Here is a 19,173-nt window from a genome sequence, read left to right on the forward strand (position 1 = left end):
ACACGTGGGCTCACCAACTTTTGGGGCTCCCCAGATCCTGCAGTGCCCCCACCCAGCCCCGAGGACAAGGAGGGGATCTGCCCCTCTGTATTGGGCTCTGTGTGCTGTTACAGAGCTCTCAAGGGCAGCATTCCTCCCACCCCTCCTCCAGGCAGCAGGGCCTGTGCTCCCAAGCCAGCATGTGAGAAGGCCAACCAGCTCAGGGGGCGGGCCCGGATGTGTCACCCACTGAAAATAATTCCACTGATTTAGAAGACCATTAACGTTCTCCCACTCCATTCACTTTAGGATTAACTTATACTTAGGTCTGGGCTTTGAGGCTAGTCACTAATTGCACTAGAGTTGATTTATCAAGCGCATGGTATTTCTATTACAAAATTATTGATTAGAGCTGATGTATTTTATCCTCAACAGAGTTGGTCCAAAAGCCCTTGGAAAATGAATGAAGCTGAGGTCAGAGGTGGGCAGCTCTGCACAGTATTATAAACTCACTGGGGTTACTGAAATCCAACGCTGGACTCTTTATGGGCAAAGTCTTGGCTCTCCCAGAAATGAAGATTTTAATGACAAACTGAGAAACAAGGTGCCCATGCCCAGAGCACAAGGCAGTGACTGGGAGATATATGTTCCGGGACAGTCTTTCAAGTAACTGGTTGGTTAGCAGTCCTAACAGGTCACAGATTTTCTCTCCCTCTGGGCTACTGTGCTGGCTGTATTCCAATGAGAGGGTGTTCCCATGACCTTACCCACAGATGGGCCATCTTGGGGTCAGAGCCCCCAGAGGATGCTTGCTGCTAGCACAAGGGAGCCTGGGCGGGAAAGAAGAGATGCCTGCACTGCAGCCCTGCACCACCCCCCCTTTCCTGGACATCGGATTCTGCTGACGGAGGCCCAGGAAAGCCATCTTTAGCAATAAAGGCAGCACAGTGATCCATTTTCCTTTTTTAAATGAAGCTGACAGTGCCAGAAACAACGCATCGTGGGGCTTTCAGTGGAAGGAATCTAGATTCTCAGACCACTGAAGGCAAGACGTGTTACCTGCCTTTATATGCCTTGGTGCCTGGCACAAAGCAAACCTTCAGTGCAGGCTTGTTGAAAGCAACACCTGGGAACCCTAAGGCTTGTGCCACAACTGGTGCAAACAATGTCCGCGTTCCTCCAGCAGCTGGAGGAGTGTGTGGCCTCCCTCAGCCCCTAACACACAGGAGGCAAAGGATTTCACTGGGGACATGGAAAATGTCCTGAGATAAAAGTGGGGCAGGTCTGAGATCTACTCTCCTCCCCAGAGTGTTTATTTTATGGCTCAAGTTAAACGATTCATTCTATCCCCAGACTTGAATTTTACTCTTGCTCATTTTACTGGAACAGAAACTCAGGGATGTCCAGCCACAGGGCAGCAAAGCCAGACCCAGGATTCAGGCGGGGGTGGGGGGTGGGGTGGGGCTCTCCTGCTCTCTCTGCCTTCTGTGCCCACCCTCCTCTGCTGCTCCCCATTCTGGGTCAATCCCCCGCTTCAGCAGCCCCAAAGCCTGACAGTGCCAGCTTCTCCCTCTGCCATTGCCCACTCCTACCCCCACGAAGACTGGGCCAGAAGGCCGGCTCCTCCCAGACCTCCCTTCCTGGGCCTCGGGGCCCTCAATCTGGCCGACCTGCCGGCTCACATTCAATCCTGGTCCACCCCGACTGGGCCACATGCCACGGGCTACCATTTTGCACACTCTACGGGGACTTCCTGGGCTTCTGTCTGCTCTGATAATAGATAACTTGCACCCTGAACGTTCCGATCCCACCTGCATCCTGCAGCGTTGGGTCACAGCCACCAACCAGCCTGGTTTTAGGAGCAGGTCCCAGGTGGCACCTACTGCTTCATCTTCCACCAACTTACGAAGGTTAGGGACGCCTCCAAAAGCTCTAAGAGACCTCTGCACTGTCTTATGATGTGTCACCACAAATGGAGGGGAGACAGTGTGTCCAGAGATGGCTGACTGCACACGCCCTGAACCCAGGGCAGAGGCTGCAGGAGAGATGCAGGCACACTGTGGCCTCCTGTTTGGGTATTACAGGCCCCCTTCCTCTCCACCAGTCCCCTCCCCTCCCCTTACCTCCCCTCCTCATGAAGCTGTGTCAGTTATCTCCACAGCAGGAATGTCACCTCTCTCACCCCACTTGCCCTCCCCCCTTTCTCCTTTTACCTTCACCAACCGTAAGAACAAATGCCGACCTTGACTAAGACCAAATGCATCCCCTGTCTTGAGATCTTAATCCCTTTCCCCATCATATTTCATTTCCCCTCCGACCATGCAGACAGGGCTGCCACAAGGACCTGAATCCTTGAAGGGCTGGATGTGAGCTGGCAAAGGACTCAAGGAGTAGGGGGCTTGGAGGAGCCTTGCTGCTGGGCCTTAAGAAGTGAAAAGAGACCTGATCTGTTCAAGAACCATGAGGAAGACAAGAACAAGGAAGAACTGTAAGACTCCTTCCAACCCCGATTCCATTCTCTTTCACTATAGTCGGACACTATCAAGAGAGATCTCAGTTGGGGAGGCTAGAGCTGAGGGTGGTGACCCAGTCCTGGACTGGGGGAGCAGGGAGTGGGAGGGGAGGTGGTGGTGGCTGATGGCGGGAACATGGATCCAAGCCCTTTGGCAACATTGAAAATATGGAGCCCCTTCTCTTCCTGGCCCCCACGCTATCCTGCAGACAGCCGTGCTGTGCCGAGCTGTCCGAGGCCCTGTAATATCAACTCAACAATGCATGTTCTACAACTACAGCTACGGCTACCAGTACATCTACTACAGTGCATGCATTTAGTTCAGTCCCACAGAGACATACAATCTAAGAACAGGCAGGGGTTGTGAAATGTTTTACTGGACAACAGGTGTTTCGGAGTTGTAACTAATAAAAAAAAAAAAAATCGAAAACGAAAGTGTACAAAAAAAGACATTTCTCGAGAGTTGGATATGAGTTTGTTTCTTGAACTGTTTCATCTGAACAAGCAAAAACATGCAAACCAGCTGGTACTAACAGGAAGCTGGACACTGAGAGAGGATTAATAGGTGTGGACAAACCTTCCCGCTGAGCGTGCTCAGAAGAGTGAGAGGAGGTGTGCAGATCCTAGTGTAAGAGAGGCGGGAGAGTATGCCTCAGAGACACTCTCACCGCAGCCCCAACCAAGCAAGAGAAAAGACAACAGAATATGACTCTCACACTCACCACCAGCATCAGGAGCTCATGTCACTAGATGGGAACAAAGCTGGCAAGTGTAAAGCACAGTAAAGGGGTCCTGGCTGGGCTGGGGATGGGCTGGGGCCGGGACCTGAGACTGATACACGGACCCACCCGCGATGCCACCCAGAAATCAAATAGCCTGGAGATTCGAACCATTTCCCTCACTTGTCGGGGGGGGGAGTCGTTTACCAAACTTGATTTAGGTGTGGGGGGAGGGGCATGATGGGGCCACTGGAACTGAATGGATACGATCAAAATAAACAAACAAAGTCTCGACTGAGCACAAGAAAAGATGACGTTTCAAACTTCCGGGTGAAGGTAAAAGAAAAGTGACACTGATAGTGAAGTCGTCTAGGAGTCGCCGGGACCCCCCCCCCGGGGGCCACCTGAGCCCACCCACCTCAGGTCCGGGGCAGGCTGGCCCAGAGACGTCGGCTGAGGTGGTGCGGAGCTGCAGGCCCAGGGCCCTCCTACCCTGACACCGTAGCCCTGACGGATGCCGCTGTCCAGCTCATCAAAACCGAAGCTGCTTGCTTCCCACTCCACGGCCTCCGGCTGGAGCTTCCGCTCAGGAAGCTCCCCCGGCACGTCATACATAATAAGGAAGGGAAAACCCACGCAAAACTGTGGAGCTTGACCAAAGTGGAAGTGCAGAGAGGGCCTTCCATAGTCCACCTGATCCCTAAGCCAAGCCTGAGAGCCCCTGGGGAGCGGAGGCCCTGTTTCCCACTGTTCTGAGTCCCCGGCCAGGTTCAGCATGGGACCAAGCTCAAGGGCGGCACTCCACAGACTCCCTAGACCAGCTTCTCCCTAGGAGAGAATGCAGTTGAACTTGTAATGCCCCCCAACAGCCGAGGCTGCTTGGGGGGGGGGGCTGGGGGGCTGAAGGAGCATCCCTGTCCCCGGGGGAGGAGCTGGGATGGGTGGGGCAGGATTGCAGGAGGCGGTGAAGGTAGAGCAGGCAATCAGCCCTCAGTGAGCCCCGCTGCTGGCCTGGGCCGATGCACACACCCCAATAAGTCTGTGTAGCCCCTCCCATACATGCCAGAGTGCCACCCAGGGGCCACTATGACAGGTCAATAATTGGCCATCCTGCCAGACGTGGAGTCCAGATCATTTTCTAGGGGGTGGGAGGGAGGGAGGGGAGAGTCCTTACAGGTCAAAGTGCACTAAGAGAAAGACAGCTGGAGATCCTCCTTCCCCAGCCTCGTAACCCTGCTCCAGGCTCAAAGAGGGGAGGGGGTGGGGGCCGAGCTACCCTGTCTACACGTGGGCAGGTGTCCTCCAGCCTGGGCAGTGTTCTGACTTTGGCAGGCACAGCCTGCTCATCACCCTCGGGCACACCCAGGCTTGCACTGGGGGGGGTGCCCTATAGCTTCCCGGCCGAGCCTGCATCCTGGGGCGGGCACCTCCGAGCTGAGGATTTACTCCTTGTACTAACCCAGGCTGGTGTGGGCAGGGGGTCTGGGAGCACACTCCTGAAGAGAATTCACTAACAGTGCGGTGATGAGCATGGCTGACCTAGAATGGGAGACTGTGGGAGACTTTGCTCCTGATGGAAATGGCTACAAAGAAAACACCACTGATCCTGAAAAAAAAAGGGTGGTTGGAGATGGCTCTGACCATTGGGGTTAGGAGTTAGAGGGAATGGGTGGGACTCCCGCCTGGCTCTGGGGGTCTGGGAGAGGGCAGGGTGGCAGAAGGGGGCAGAGACCATGGGGAGACCACTCTCAGACTCTCAAAGAACCCCATGCTGCCCTTTAAACTTGCCATGAAGTCAAGGAGGATGGGGGTGGGGAGAGAGGCAGGGTTAATTTTGGGTTAACGTTTAGTTTCATAATCCAAGTTACAATAAGAAAGAAACTGAACGGAGAAAACAGCAACCAACAACACTCAAAAACCTCAAGATTTTTCTTTTTTTGTCCCTTCCCCCAGGCACAGGTAGGACAGAGGCTTGTTTATAATGATCCCAAAAGCTCTCAAGTTAAAAATGGAACAGGGAGACACTAGGCAGCTGTGCAACCCGCCCCCAGGGCAGGGGGACCAAGAGACACTGGCCAGAGGGCCGGTGGGAGCTTCGGAGGCCGGCTGGGCAGGCGGAAGCCGAGGAAAGGCGCCCGGTGCCCCCGCCCAGCTCTCTGGCTAACGCCCTCAGCAGCCCCCTGAGAATTCCCTGGCCCCTCCAAACAAGCCCCCAGCGGGTGGCTCAGGGGAGTGGGTCCTTTGTAGCTTCAGGCAGTGCCAGTTTGCATGGAACGGATGTTTTCTGACATTTCCAAAGGGCCGCACTGTGCCAGTCTCTTACCACCGAGGGTTTGGGTCTTTTTGGCGTTTGCCCTCTGGGCTTTTAATGCCCCATTTCCTGGTACCCTCAGCAGCACCTCCCTCCCCCGGCCCTCCTCAGAGCCCTGTTACATCAAACTAAACTTCCCTGGGTGCTCCAGCGCCCTGGCCGCGGGGTGCTGGGGGAGAGCTGCAAACCATGGCTCCCGGGTTTAGGAGGTGGGGGGCCTCTCGGTGGCCTGGGGGATGGGGGAGCACACAGCAGAAGCCCTGCTTGCTCAGGAAGGCAGAGGGCATCTGGGAGAGAGGGACAATGGCCCAGCTCCAGCCTGAGCCCACGGTGCCGCTGGGGAAAGGTTCCCAGCTCACCCCAAGGGTCCCAGACCCCCTCAAAGGTTGGATTTGGAGACCAAATGAACTGGGCAACCTCATGGGAGGGAACACCCCAATTCCCTTGGCGGGTAGAGTCTCGGAGCTCTCTGGTCTCGGCTCAGAAAAAGAGTCTGGGATGGCCTGGGGGCTTCCGGAAGAGCAGCTTGACTCCCTGGGGTCAGGGTTGGCCTCACATTTGACCCTCAGGGACTCGGGGTTTAGCCCCGGATCAGCCAGCCCACTTGCCAAGGGCAGCAGGGGCCGAAGGGGTGGGTTGCTCCAAGGCCAGGACCACGTGGATGGGCTCTGAGTCTCCCTTGGCAAGCTAGAGCTTCTCTGGCTGGGTCAGAGACTCGAGGCAGGGGGCCTTGTGAACCAGCAAAAGCCAAGGAGGGAAATGCCCACGGGTGCCCTGAAGCCGGTTGTCAGGTGAAGGGGCCGTCCGAAGTCCAAAAGAAATCCCTTTTTTCTCTTTTGAGGGAGGGAATCATCATCTACCTTTGGTTTGCGGTCCCGTGACTGACCCCCCGCCGGGGCCGCCCCCCGCCCCGCTCCGGGCTGTGGTGAGAGTGGTGGGCAGACGCAGCCACACATCCAACAGGGCCGTTACCTTCCCCTGCACACTGGGCATGCCTGGGAGCCGCCTGGCCCGCACACCTTCCTACCTGATCCTCGAGCTGCCGCCACCGCTGCTGCCGCCACTGGTCCATAAGCCGCTGCCGGGAAGCCTGGCAGAGAGAGAAGAGCTGGGGTGAAGGAGGGTCCTGGAAAGGGCCACGGACAGACGCGTCTCACAGGCCACGTCCCCCGCCCCGACACAGAAGACAGGGGTGGGAAGGGATGTCCGTGGGTCGGCCTTTAGGAGGGACATGGGTCAGCGGCTCTCAGGCTTCTGGAAGGCACAGCATCTTTAGGTGTGTTTGATTGCCACACATTTGTCCCCCGGGAAACTGGTTCTAGACGGCGCCCCAAGATAACCGAAGAGGATGCGGAGTAACTTCCCTTGAGAGCAGGGTGAGCTCCCTGAGGCCCCTGCACGGGCACCTTGGTGATTCCCCAGGGCTTGTCCAGAGCTGGCGGGGGCCGAGCATGGCCCGGTCACAGGCAGGGGTCCCTGTGGAGCAGTCAGCCCTGAGCCACAGGCAGGAGGCCCTGGGGGTGGCACCTTGGCCAGGAGACGGCTTAAGCCTGGCTGTTCTCCTGAGGCCTCAGGCTCGCTTGGCCATCTTGACTCCAGACTTCAGTACCAGCAGTATTACAGCCCCAGGCCTAGGGGTGAAGCATTCCGGGGGTCCAGCTGGGGGAGGAAGTGTGGGGGTGCAGAGACCTACGTGGGGTAGGCCTCTGGCTCTGGAGGCACATTAGGGGGATTTAGATCTGGCTCTTGTGTCTGAGCTCCACCGTCCCAATCAGGCTGGCACTGAGGGTCTCCTGGGGGTTCTGATCTGACAATGCACCAGGCAGCAAGGCTGGCCCAGCAGTGGGACTAAACGTCAGAAGGACAAGGTGACCCAGTGTGGCTGCAGAGTGTCCAGGTGAAGGAGGAGGTGGGCAAGTCCCCTCCCCGGGGCTTCTTTCGGCCACTAGCATGTGCACGCACAGCCACGCCCTGGGACACACACAGACACACTCGCCCACGCATGGAACAACCTGCCTCCAGGCAGACGCTTGGAGGCCTGATCCCAAGACCCATGTCCGGTGACTGTGGTTTTAAATGATGTGCCAGAAGCCAGCAGCAAACAGACAGCCCAACGGAGGGGCTCAGCGTTGGCCACTGAGCCTTCCAGATAAGGAACTGCTACAGGACGAGGCGGGTAAGGGAACATGCACCGTGGAGGGCGGGGAGCAGGGGAGGAGAGAAAGGAGAGAGAGGGCCGTCCCCCAAACACAGCAAACTAGAAGCCCACTAAACTCTAAGACTATTGCCCTAGCTACACAGAACTACTGGGGAGGAAAGAAGTTCAAAAGGGAAGGAGCTATTCTAGAAACGTCAGGCTAAGCTACTTCAAATGCCAATGAAAAGAAACATACTTGCATTTAAATATGGTAATAGGGCTGTTGAAGGGGGAAAAAGAAAGATCCAGGTGAAATAAATGTACACGGCAATGACCCCTGCCAAGACCAAGGAAGGGACTCCCCCACCAAGTCCTCTCCCCATTTCTTCCAGGCAGGATCTAGATTTCTGAAGATGTGGGCGCCTGCGCAAAGTGCTGAAGGAAAATAAGGAAGAGGTCAAGTTATTTCTCCCCATCCCAACTCGACCCCAGGCTCTGCTGCAGGCCCGGCGCAGGGCTCAGGGGACCCTGAGGGAGAAGGAAGAGGGCGGGGACGGGGGAAGGTCCTTATTCTTTTGTACTCTCTCACTTCTTACTTGAAACAGGTTTCCTTGGAAGCATGAAAAAAATGGGGGAGGGGAGTTGAGTCCATAAGAAGACTCCTAGCAAAAGCTCTCTTTTCTGGAGTTGAGTGCATTTTGGACAAAAAGTCAGAGAGAAAGAGAGAGGGAAGAGGGAGGGAAAAAAAAAAACCTTATCCAAGAAAGGAAATCCATTATCCCTAATCTCAGATAAAGGCTCCTGCTGGAGGCTGCTCAGCAGATACTGCTAAGGGCTGAATTTAAACTCAACCATCAAAACGGGGCTAAGCGGAGTGACAGGTGTTGGGGGCAGGGGAGCCGGGGAGGGGAGCCCCCCCGGTGTGCCCAGAACCGCAGAGACAGCCCTCACAGCACGCCCTCTGTGGCGACACAGCCCGCCGTCCCCCCCATCCCCCCTGCGCAGCCTGGCCTCCTTGGGAATCTCCTAAGGGGGGAGGAGAGAGCGCTGCCCCAGCATCCTGCCCCGGGGCTGTCTTCTTGGTCCACTTCCCCAGCTCCCTGCCATCCCCCTCCTGTCCTGGGAGGCCGCCCAGCCTCACCGGTCACCCCAAATACGTTCTCCAGATGACCTGGCAGCTAAGCCCCTGATGCTATTTCTAAGGCCAATGGGCTCTCCTTGGTGGCGGGGCTTGTGGGGGATGCGTGAGCACAGATCCAGGAAAGGGGTGTGTGTGTGTGTGTGTGTGTGTGTGCGTGTGCGTGTGTGTGTGTGTGTGTGTGTGTAGGTGCCGGGGCTGACCCAGCCAGGGGCCATCAGGGGCCATCAGGGGCCTACAGCTGTTCCCATGGAGTGCAGCCTGTCTCCAGGACGGCAGGAGGGACCTGAGGACCTGGAGGAGGTGGGAGAACAGGGAGAGCCTTGCAGATTCGGCTCCTGGTCCTGTTCTCAGCATCTCTCCCCAGGCCCTCAGGAGCCAGGGGTCGCCTGCGGCAGACTCCCTCCTTGGGAAACCTCTTATTTTATTTTTGAAGGGATGGGGGTCTGGGTTGCCCTGGCAGGGGGTGTTCAGGGGATGACTGCGGGGGATTAGGCAGATCTGGCAGGGCTCAGGGCTTCCTGCTGGGGCTGAGGCCCAGGCAAGCGTGGCCGAGCCCCTGGTCCACGAGTGCCCGCGGCCACCCTAGCACCCCACTGCCCAGACGACCGTCCCCTGTCTGCTGCTGGGAATGCGGAGAAGGGCTCCCTCCTCAACACAGCCCGTCTGGCCAACACGTGAAGGGGGCAACCAGGCTTCTCCTCGTGAGGCAGGTTAGCCCAATAGCCAAGTGCACAGACACGAAGCCTGTCTGGGTTCAAATCCTGGCTCAGCCACTGACTAGCCGAGTGACTTTGCGCAAGCTGCCTTAACCTTTCTGTGCCTTGGTGTCCCCATTTGTAAAAGAGATGAGGGTATTAGTCAGAGATTAATAGATGCAAAGTGCTGAGACGAATGCCTGCCAGGAAGTAAGCTTCCACAAGCGTGAGCTCTCATTCTGATGAGGCCCATCAGGTCTCTGTCCAGCCGTCAGCCCTGCCCTCAAGACAGGGCTCTCCCTCATGCAGGGCTATTCCACCTTCTCCGTGGTTGGCGACATGGTCAGATGGTCATTAGCACACAGGAGGCCTGAATTCCTACTGATAACAGTGGTCTGGAATCTTTCAGGATGTCCCAACTTCATGATGTCATTTTAGTGCATCTACATTTCCATACCTCAGGATTAGAATACGCATTCCTTTCGGCTCTAACAACCGGGCCAAGCCGGCTGGCGTGACCCCAGTGGCTTAATACCTCCCATTTCTTAGCAGTAAATCAGGCAGCAAGGAGAAGAATGTTTTGCTAATAAAACCTCAGGACTTGAGAGCTATAGGTTGCCTACCTGGCGACTCAGGTGTTAGGAAGGTAGCATGGCCCTCCGGTTAGAGAACCTTGCATTCAAAAAGAGGTTGCCTGGGTACGAAAGAAGGAAGCACTAATGGTGGAACTCCAGGCACGGGCAGGTGCCACGCCTCCTAGGAGCTGTCATTCAGACCTAAAGACTCAATCTCACCAGTCTGGAGTTCCTCGCCCCACCAGTGCAATAAAAGAAGGATCACTGGGTTTGGCATCAAAGCCTGGCCGCCAGCCTCCGCTGCCCCTGGCTTGCTTTATAACTTGAGCACCGTGTTTCACTTTTCTGCGCCCCGAGTAACCAACTCCTGTCTCCTGTAAGGAGGTCAAGCCAGATGACCTCTCAAATCCCTTCAGCTCTGAGCCTGCAAGAGCCTGTCTTGCTGGTGTAAGAGGATGACAAACCCAAGTCTCTCTGTCACTGGAAAGCAGCGCCTCTGGGGTTGGCACTATCACACCTCTGGGGTAAGTAACTCATGTAAGTGAAAGCTGTTGCCATCCCAGGGACAGTGAATGAGATGCTTTTCTGGACTTTCTGGATCTGTGAGAATTTAGTGCCAGTTAGAAGTCAATGGCACTTTCGGGTTTTTGGAGTCTTCTACGACACCACACCGACGTTTTATTGCTTCGGTGGCACTTGCCCGTTCTTGCCTTTACCTAAGCACAGTTATTTTTACGTGCACATCTGAGTTCTCCTGCTGGGTGGCAAATTCTTGTAGGGTGGGGACCGAGTCCCATGTCCCACTTGGGACCTAGTCCAGAGTCTGTCCCACATTAGATTCTTGTGGAGCATCAGCTGGTATGATGGTGGTCAGATGCCCTAAGGTGGTGGAGGAGAGCCAGGGCTGGGAGGCACTGCACTGGGTAAACTGAGCTGAAAAGGAAGCACTGCCTGCATGTTTAGCTGCCTCTCCACTCCCGTGACCCTGCAGCCCAGGGGCAGCAAACTCAAATGCCTACAGGAGTGGGCCGGCAACAACAAGAAAGAGTGCCCTGCTCTGTCTAGCAGACTATCCTTACCGCTGGCCGCTCACTGGACCACTTGGGTTTTCACAAATGGTGAGGCCTGGGTCCCACTGCTGGAGATTCTGATTTATCTGGTTTAGGGTGCAGCCTGGACAGGGGGACCTTTAAGTGCTTCCCAGGTGACCCCAGGGTGCAGCCGAGGGGGAGAACCTTTGGTTTAAAGGCTTTCAAAAATTGCAAAAGGTTAAACTGAGGCGCCCATCTGCGTAGTCTGTCACCCACTAACCTTGTGGAAGGAAAGGCCCTCCTGAGAACACGGTGGAGAATCTGATCCTTGCGACCATCTCCTCTGAGATCCACTTCAGGGTCTCCGTTCAGAGCAGTGGGTTTCTAGCCTGGCTGAGGGAGCTTTAGCACACAAAGAACCAGGTAGGGCCTTTGTCTCTATCTTTTAAAGGCCTTCAAGATAATTCTGATGCATGCAGAGATGCACAGGATTCTCTGTCGGATCAAGGGCAGAGAATCCTTGATTTAGAGGAAGTCTTGGGGTGTCCTTGGTTTTTAGTAGACACTGAAGGGCCCCACTGTCCTGTCCACCGCAGGGTATTAGGTCACGGACCTCTTACTTTGCGTCCTCTCCCCTTCCTGGCTTGAGAAGATGCCGCCTGGGATACAGTTCTGGCTTGGTCACTACTTAATCCTGTGACCTTCAATGAGTGAATTCCGAGGTTCCTTATGGCTCTGACAGGCTGTGATTTCTGAGGCGCATCTTTATAAAACTCTCTCTTATAATGTGCACTACCAGGAAAGACAATTTTCCCTACGTTGTGCTTGCTTTAAGCACACTCCACCCCCTTCCCCAGCACGCCCTGCATCTCCAGGAGGCATGTAGAGCCGCCCAGGGTCCCTCTGAGGGTGGGCACTGTCACCCACCTGCAGCTGCTCCAGGCAATTCCTCCTGCCTCCCTCTTCCTCTGATGCCTGGGCCCTGCCCCCAGAGATTCTGATGATATATCTGGGTGCAGCCTGGACAAAGGAAACTTCCAGTGCTCCCCAAAGCATGGCTGGAGCTGAGAACACGGCTTTAGGCACTGCTTGCTGGGGTCCTGGGGAGGCAGGAAGCAGGAATCTCTCCCTGGGGGCTCTGGCCTGGCATCCTTCTCCAGGGGGGCCGTATTGCCTCCCAACAGAGAGCTGGGGCCCACAGTGCCCTTGCTCACCTAGAACTTTTGCAGGGACCGACCTCAGAGGCCTCCGTAACTCCCGACCCGTTCTCAGCCCCTTATCCGCTCAATAAATATTTATCGAGCACCTACTACGTGCCAGGCACTATTCTAAGCACTGGGGTCATAGCAGTGAACTAAACACACACACGCTCTGCCCTCACAGAGCTTCCAGTCACTAGTCCTGATGGGAAAGGGATCTCCAGCTGTGGGACCAGGCTGCACACAAACCAACTCCCCGGAAAGGAGAGAAAATTGGCTACCGAGAAGCAGGGTTTTGGGCTAAAGGGGAGCTCTAGCCACTCTGCCAGCGAGAAGGGGGGCTCTACCCTGGACCCACCTAGCTTGTAGCCAGGCCCCTGACTGTGTGTACTATAGGGTGTTCTCATAGCTGAGCTCAAGACGTGGGTGTGGCTACACCAAATCCTGCTTGGAGAGGGAAGCAGCGATCAGAAGACTCAGCCTTGCAGGACGGTGGAGGGTAGGGGGTGGCCATTCCAACTAATTCTTTTCTCCAAGATCCAGCAAACAAAAGGAAAGGGAATGGAAGCATTCCCATGGCTATGATCTTGACCTAGCCCCTAAAGGTCTTACCACTTCAATTCAGTTAAAAAAATCACCAAGCTAGGCCCTCGGTACACGTGACCAAGACACAGGTCCCTCAAAATTCTCTTCAGTCAGGACCAACTGAGCTGGGGGCAAATCCTTCCCTTTCTGGGCCCTAGAGAGTTCTAGCTTTGGCCTATCTGGGGCCTTGGGGACAAGGCAAGGTTTCTCTGCAGTGCTGGCCAGAGGGCCAGTATCAGGAATGGCTGATACATTACAAGTGCTCCGCCCTGGCTCCTGGCCCTAGGAGGACACTCTGTTCCGCATTGCTCTCTCTCTAGCAGGATTTCAAGGGTGAGAGTGGCCACCGGGAGTTCACTCCAAAGCCAGCCTTCGCTGCTCTGTGACAACAGTCTGTGGCCCTGGCAGCCCAGGGACACCCACTTGCCTATAGAACAAACATCAGCCTGTCAGAGACCAAGACCAAGACCTTCAAAGGGTAGGCGTTTCAGACTGTAGCTTCTAAGGAGACATGAGCAAACTATTCTGAGAGTTTCTCCTTCTCTCCTGCTCCACCCGTCCCCTCACTCTTCATAAAACTGCAATTTCTGCTTTGCAGACACTCTCCCACCTACCACCAATGGGTGTCAGGACAAGCCACTGGTCTGACCATTGGTCCTTCTAGAGCTCCCTGTGCAGATGGCTTTCTACATGTCCTGTTCTCAAAGTTTCAGATGTCCAATTGCCAGTTAAAGACTCAACATTTTGCATCCTCCCCATAGGATCTCTCACTGAGCCATTTAAATCTAAATGGCCTAAACTCTCCTGGGCCTCCTCACTTTGTCTACTTTCCCCAGCTTCGTTCTTTACGGGCCTGTGCAAGGGCTCGGCACAATTGCAAACACCAGCGCTATAGTACCCACTTCTGTGCACCAGGACAGCAAAACGTTCAAGTCTTGAGCACCCCAAGATTTTTTGCTGAAAGATCCCAGGCTCCCACCTTGGCCCCATCACTAGCTCCTTGAGTAAACTAACATCTGTGATCTCAAGGTCTCTCTCCTGTAAACGCAGAGTCCATCACTTTTTGACTCCTGAGACAGGCTATTTTAGGTGTTGAATTGGGCGCTGACTGGTGGACCATGGGATGGTCAGGGGGTCTTGGGGGAGACCCCTGGGAGGTGAGGGGGAGGCATTCTGGGGGCTCAAGGCAGCTGCTATTTACCAACCAGTACAGAAATCATTAAAAATTTGAACAGGGGCTTCCCTGGTGGCGCAGTGGTTGAGAGTCCGCCTGCCGATGTAGGGGACACGGGTTCGTGCCCCGGTCCGGGAAGATCCCACATGCCGCAGAGCGGCTGGGCCCGTGAGCCATGGCCGCTGAGCCTGCGCGTCCGGAGCCTGTGCTCCGCAACGGGAGAGGCCACAACAGTGAGAGGCCCGCGTACCACAAAAAAAAGAAAAAAATTGAACAGCCGGCAGATGACGCCACTGCATGTCAGCCCTAGGTGACAAGGTGATGTGTAGAACCTCCTCCGTTCCTTTGTCTCCTCACCTTTAAAGCAGACGAGATGATGAGAAAATGATCGTTACACGGATGATAAGAAGAGCAGCTGCCACTGGGGCGCTTTCCACGGCCAAGAGGCTCCCCCCGACCATCTCAGTGGGCCCTCGGTGCAACACCCCCAGGAAGACGTTCCTTGGTGAAGGACTCAGGTCCAGAGAGTTAAGGTTAAAGGAAACCACGCACAACATGGCTAAAAGCAAGGTGGCCAAAATCCCATCTCCCACGCTCACTAGCTGTGCCACCCAAGACGAGGAGTTGTGTAACCCCCCCTTGGCCTCATTTGGCTCCTGTTAGCGCGACTAATGACCTCCTTTTAGGGCTGCTGTGACCTTCAGTGAGTGGGTGGCACCCGTGCACCGTTATCTGGCACTGGGTGAGCTCTCAGTAAGGGGACTAATAACTTTTATTTCTATTTTTATTATTATTGCCCAAGGTAATAACAGTAGCGGAGCCTTCCTATTCTAAAACCCTATTAATTTACATGACGTTTCACATGCAAAGGGCTTTAATAGATAACATTTATAATTTGCCTGTGAGTGATAAGGATACGTCTTATCTGAAGTACAAGGTGGGTAATGGGACGGCAGGAGGCGAGGGGCTCGCAGGGGCTCAGGGAAGGCCTGGCTGCGGTGGCTGAAGACCCCCGAGCTCTGGTGCTCGCGCTCGTCAGCTGCCCTCTTGCCCTTGGATTTGTTCAGCCCCTCCCAGCTCTTCTCGGAAGGGCTCAGCCAGACGAACCTCTGGGGGCCCTTCCATCTAGTGGAAGCCTGCTCTCTCCTCTGTTCCCAGCACGTGCCCTAGAAAGCAGGGCTATGTCTCTCTGCTTCGTCACTGCGTCCCCAGCCTCTGGGGCAGGGCTGTGATGCAGCCGGTGCTGATAAGCAAGTGCGCAATGGGTGGAAGAGGAACGGACAGGTACAACAGGGTGGGCGAGAAGGGGTCTCTACCTGCTGCAGGCCTTACCTAGCTCGTTCACGGGCGGTGCCAGAGGTCAGACGAAGAGAGTGTGGAGAGGCCCTAAACCAGCTCCACTAAGAGAGATGCAGGACAGGCCCCACACCCTCCCCTGCAAACCCAGCCTTGCCCTGGGGCCTCCTCGGGCTCAGAGCAGGGCAGCAGGGCTTCCGAGGGGGGTCAGCAGCTGCACTCTCGCTCTCCTGTCCTTCTCTAGGTGACTGCAACTGGGCGAGGCTCTTGGCCTCAAAGGAAGCCAGCCCTGGGCAGCCAGCACCCAGGGCCCACTGGGCCAGCTCAGTGCAATCCAGAGACCCCGACAGGGAACAGCCTAAGGCAGTGGTGGTGATAGCACCCCTGGTCCACAAAGTGTCTGCCCGTGATTCCCTAGGTCTGGGAAGACGGGGCATCAGCTTCGCAGTGCTAAAGTCTGTTGTCCAGCTGTCCTGGCCCAGGTAAGGGGACAGCACCTGCCCAGATGGGGGCCACAGAATCATCACCAGAGGTAGGAATGCCAGGGAGGGAAGCCGTGTAATGCTTTGGGGCCCCTACACCTGCTAATCCCTGCACATGGCGTACCCGTCCCTCACTGGCTGCGTGGCAAATTCCTATTTGCACCTCAAAACCCAGTTCAGATGGTGCCACTTCTTGAAAGCTTTCCTGGCAGTCAATGACTCCCCAACCCTGCCAGCCCTCCCCGCCCCCCACCCCCCAGTCAGACCACATAGGGATACATCTATCTGGCTGCCTGTGCGACGCCCCTCCAGGCTCTGACCTCCTCACTCGCTTTATCAGGATCCCTTCCCAGTGCCCAGAGAGGATCTAGCCCCGGGCAGGTCCTGATGACCCTGCCCAGCACAGTACAGAGAATGCGCTCTCATGGTCCACCCCCAACTGAAGGTGCAGGGAGCACCGACGGCGACCCCATTGGTTGGGGTGTCTCTGAGGCAGGGGATGCAAGCTGACCTGGACTCCGGGAAAATATCTCGGGGTAGGACTCTGCTCTGTCTTTTCAGCCTGGGGAGAAGGGACTGGGGGCCCATCTTGGCCTTCTGGTTTGTCCTTGGCTGTCCTAGAGGCGTGAGCTGCCCATCCCTCAGGCCTGGCACTGCCGTCTGCCTCTAATCTCACACTCTATGATTCGTTGTTGTTGTTGTTGTTGTTTTGGTTTTTTTAATGCCTGGTCAGTGACCCTCTCAACAACCTGTGAGGAAGGGGATAAGACAAGGAGATCAATGGCCCCACTGGACAGATGGGGAAACTGAGGCCCAGAGGTGGCCTTACTGTCCCAGCAAGCTGGGGACAAGAACGCAGTCTCCCGACTTCCCTCCTGAGAACCGGGGGCTCTGGCTTTGGCACCCCGAGTCACGTTTCCCTTTTGCATGCAGAGGAGTTTTAAGAGGCATGGAAACCTGACTGAAAGTGAAATCCGCAATCCCGTCAATTCATACTGCTTCAATCCATTTCCGCAAACACTTATTAAATGCCTATTAGGCACGACACTCTGCTTTCATCAACTGGGAATAGCGTCAGCTCCTGATTTTCTACGCGACGGGAGGAGCCTGGGAGGGCGGCCCATCCACAGCTCTTGCCAGGATAGGGGTGCGCTGCTGAATTTTACTTCCTCATTTTCTTTTAAAGCAGCAGCTACACTGTCCTGACTAAGCCTGACTTGAATATTCAAATGGGGGATAAGCCCCCAGTACCCACAGGGCCAGGGGGCGTGGGAGTGGGCTGGCCACAGGAGGAGCTGGCTTGTGATTTCAAATCTGCCTGTGGATCCAACCTGTGAAGGGGGTAATGCCTAGAGATGAAGCTCAGGGCTGGAGGGAGGTGCAGATTAGAGGGCTGGTGATGAAGCAGTGGTGTGCGGGCTGCTGTGTCAGGTGGGCCTTCCCTTTACAAGGGAGCGTTTCTGTTTACAGTGCTGAAACATCTGACTGGGGGCGCCTGGGACTGTGGACATGTCAACAGACCTGGGAAGCCGACCAGCCCACCCTGGCATGTCAAGGTGGCCTCCCCTACCCGTCAGGAGCCAGCCACCGCTCGCTGGGGGGGCTCCGCTCTGGAACCCAGCCAGAAGCCCCGAGCCAGGCGGCACGGCAGAGCTGAGGACCTACCACGTCAGGGTATACCAGGGCTCCCCCTGAGGGCATTTCTGGGGTAGGGGGTGAGGAAAGAGCCGCTTACAAACGTAAGCAGAGGAAAGTCCTGAGGTTTAAACAGACACCCGAGTGAGGGGTCATCCCAAGCCGCTGGTTTTATGATTCCACCACAGTGGCCCTGGAATCGCCTCCCCTGACAGCGTCACAGAGGCTGGGAGGGAGGCCTGCTCCTGTCTCTTCAAGAACTTGACCAGAAAAAGCATCACTTTGTCTGGTGGGAGTACGAGCACAGGTTTCCCGAGTGGGGGCTGAGCACGAGGGTCTCCGCCATGTGGGTGGGCTGGGGGAGGGGTGGACGGAAGGCCTCTGGGGTCGTTCCCTGCAGTGGCCCAGGTTATCCATCCAGGCAGGGCCCCAGGCCTTTGGCGTGGCAGATATCAGCACGTCTGAACACTTCACACGTGTGGTAAACCGGAGGGAACTGACAGGTTGGCGTGAGCTAGGTCAGGAAGCAGCCCCTTGCCCGTGGCTGCTTTCCCCAGTCATCTGGCGTAAGGCAAACTCCTTCCCCTTCCAAAAACTCGGGCTCTCTTCACTCTGCTTTCCACATTCAAGCCACGGCCCTCAGGATATGACAGACCACTAAGACTTGGTCTTTGCCCAAAGACTAGACGATGTGACCGAAGCTTACACTGCAGAGCCACAACTGAAGATGGGCTACAGCAGCTTCTCCGCCAGAGAGGACAGGATATCCTTGAGCTACGGCACCTCTCCTCAGATCACAGCCCCCTCCCTCCGTGTGGAACAGAATGACCATCTTTTAGAGGGACCAAAAATCAACCAGCACCCGAGAACCATCCATCATTAGACTGGAGACATGGAAGGCAAAATACGTGGTGAGCAGCTGTGAGTTCCGGATCCAGCAACCATGCAGGCATCACTCATCAACCACAGCTCCCTTTCTGCTAAGCTAAGACTTGGCCTCAAGATCATTCTTAAGCCAGTGCTCCAGGAAGCCAGTCCCCATCAGTCAACATCAGCACCTGAATGAAATCTGTTTCCCGTCACTGAGGACCTAGAAGCACAAACTGGCACTTCCTGAACCAGAGTCCCAGGGTCTCCCCGCCTGGAACCTGTACCACCCGGCTGTTCCCACACAATCGTCCTAGGAGGGAGGTGGCGGCTCTGAGCCAGGGGTGCTGGCCTGACTCTCCCGGCTGCCCCGAGGGCCCCGTGTCTGAGGTCACTTCAGTAGCCGAGGCTGTGGCTCAGACACGTTTCTCACCTGCTGTCCCAGTAGAGCTGAAAGACCCCCAAAGGGCCACAGCCAACCTGAGGCAGGGGGAGAGGAACAGAACCCAGAGAGGATGAGGCAGAGAGGAGGAGGGGCAGTGCAGAGAGAGGGGAGCATTCTGTTGAACTCACCCACATGGGGCCCTCACTGCCCCCCCGCACCTCTCCAAACCCCTTCTGACTCACTTTGGAAATCTGACCGCATCACTCCTCTACCTAAAATCCTCTAAGGGCTTTTCATGTGTTTTGTGGATCAAATGTGAATTCCGGAACCTGCCCCCCTTTCTAACCTTGTCTCCCCTGACCCACCCCCACCCCATTAACTGCTCTTAACCCCTGGGACCTGCACCGCAGCCCCTTTCAGGTTTGTGGCAGAGATTTTGCTAAGTGTCCC

General features: G+C 55.9%; 1 protein-coding gene across 3 annotated transcripts in view; it reads right to left on the reverse strand.

Annotated features, from left to right (window-relative positions):
- MSI2 (musashi RNA binding protein 2) overlaps positions 1-19,173 on the reverse strand; it is a 391,134-nt gene that overhangs the window by 20,913 nt on the left and 351,048 nt on the right. For all 3 annotated transcript variants that reach the window (XM_060082032.1, XM_060082030.1, XM_060082033.1), the window contains exon 11: positions 6,549-6,611. In XM_060082032.1, coding sequence (XP_059938015.1) covers positions 6,549-6,611 — 63 coding nt within the window. The remainder of the gene's footprint in view (positions 1-6,548; positions 6,612-19,173) is intronic.

This window comes from Mesoplodon densirostris, chromosome 18 (genome assembly GCF_025265405.1).
Source record: "Mesoplodon densirostris isolate mMesDen1 chromosome 18, mMesDen1 primary haplotype, whole genome shotgun sequence".
In the NCBI taxonomy this organism is placed as follows: domain Eukaryota; kingdom Metazoa; phylum Chordata; class Mammalia; order Artiodactyla; family Ziphiidae; genus Mesoplodon; species Mesoplodon densirostris.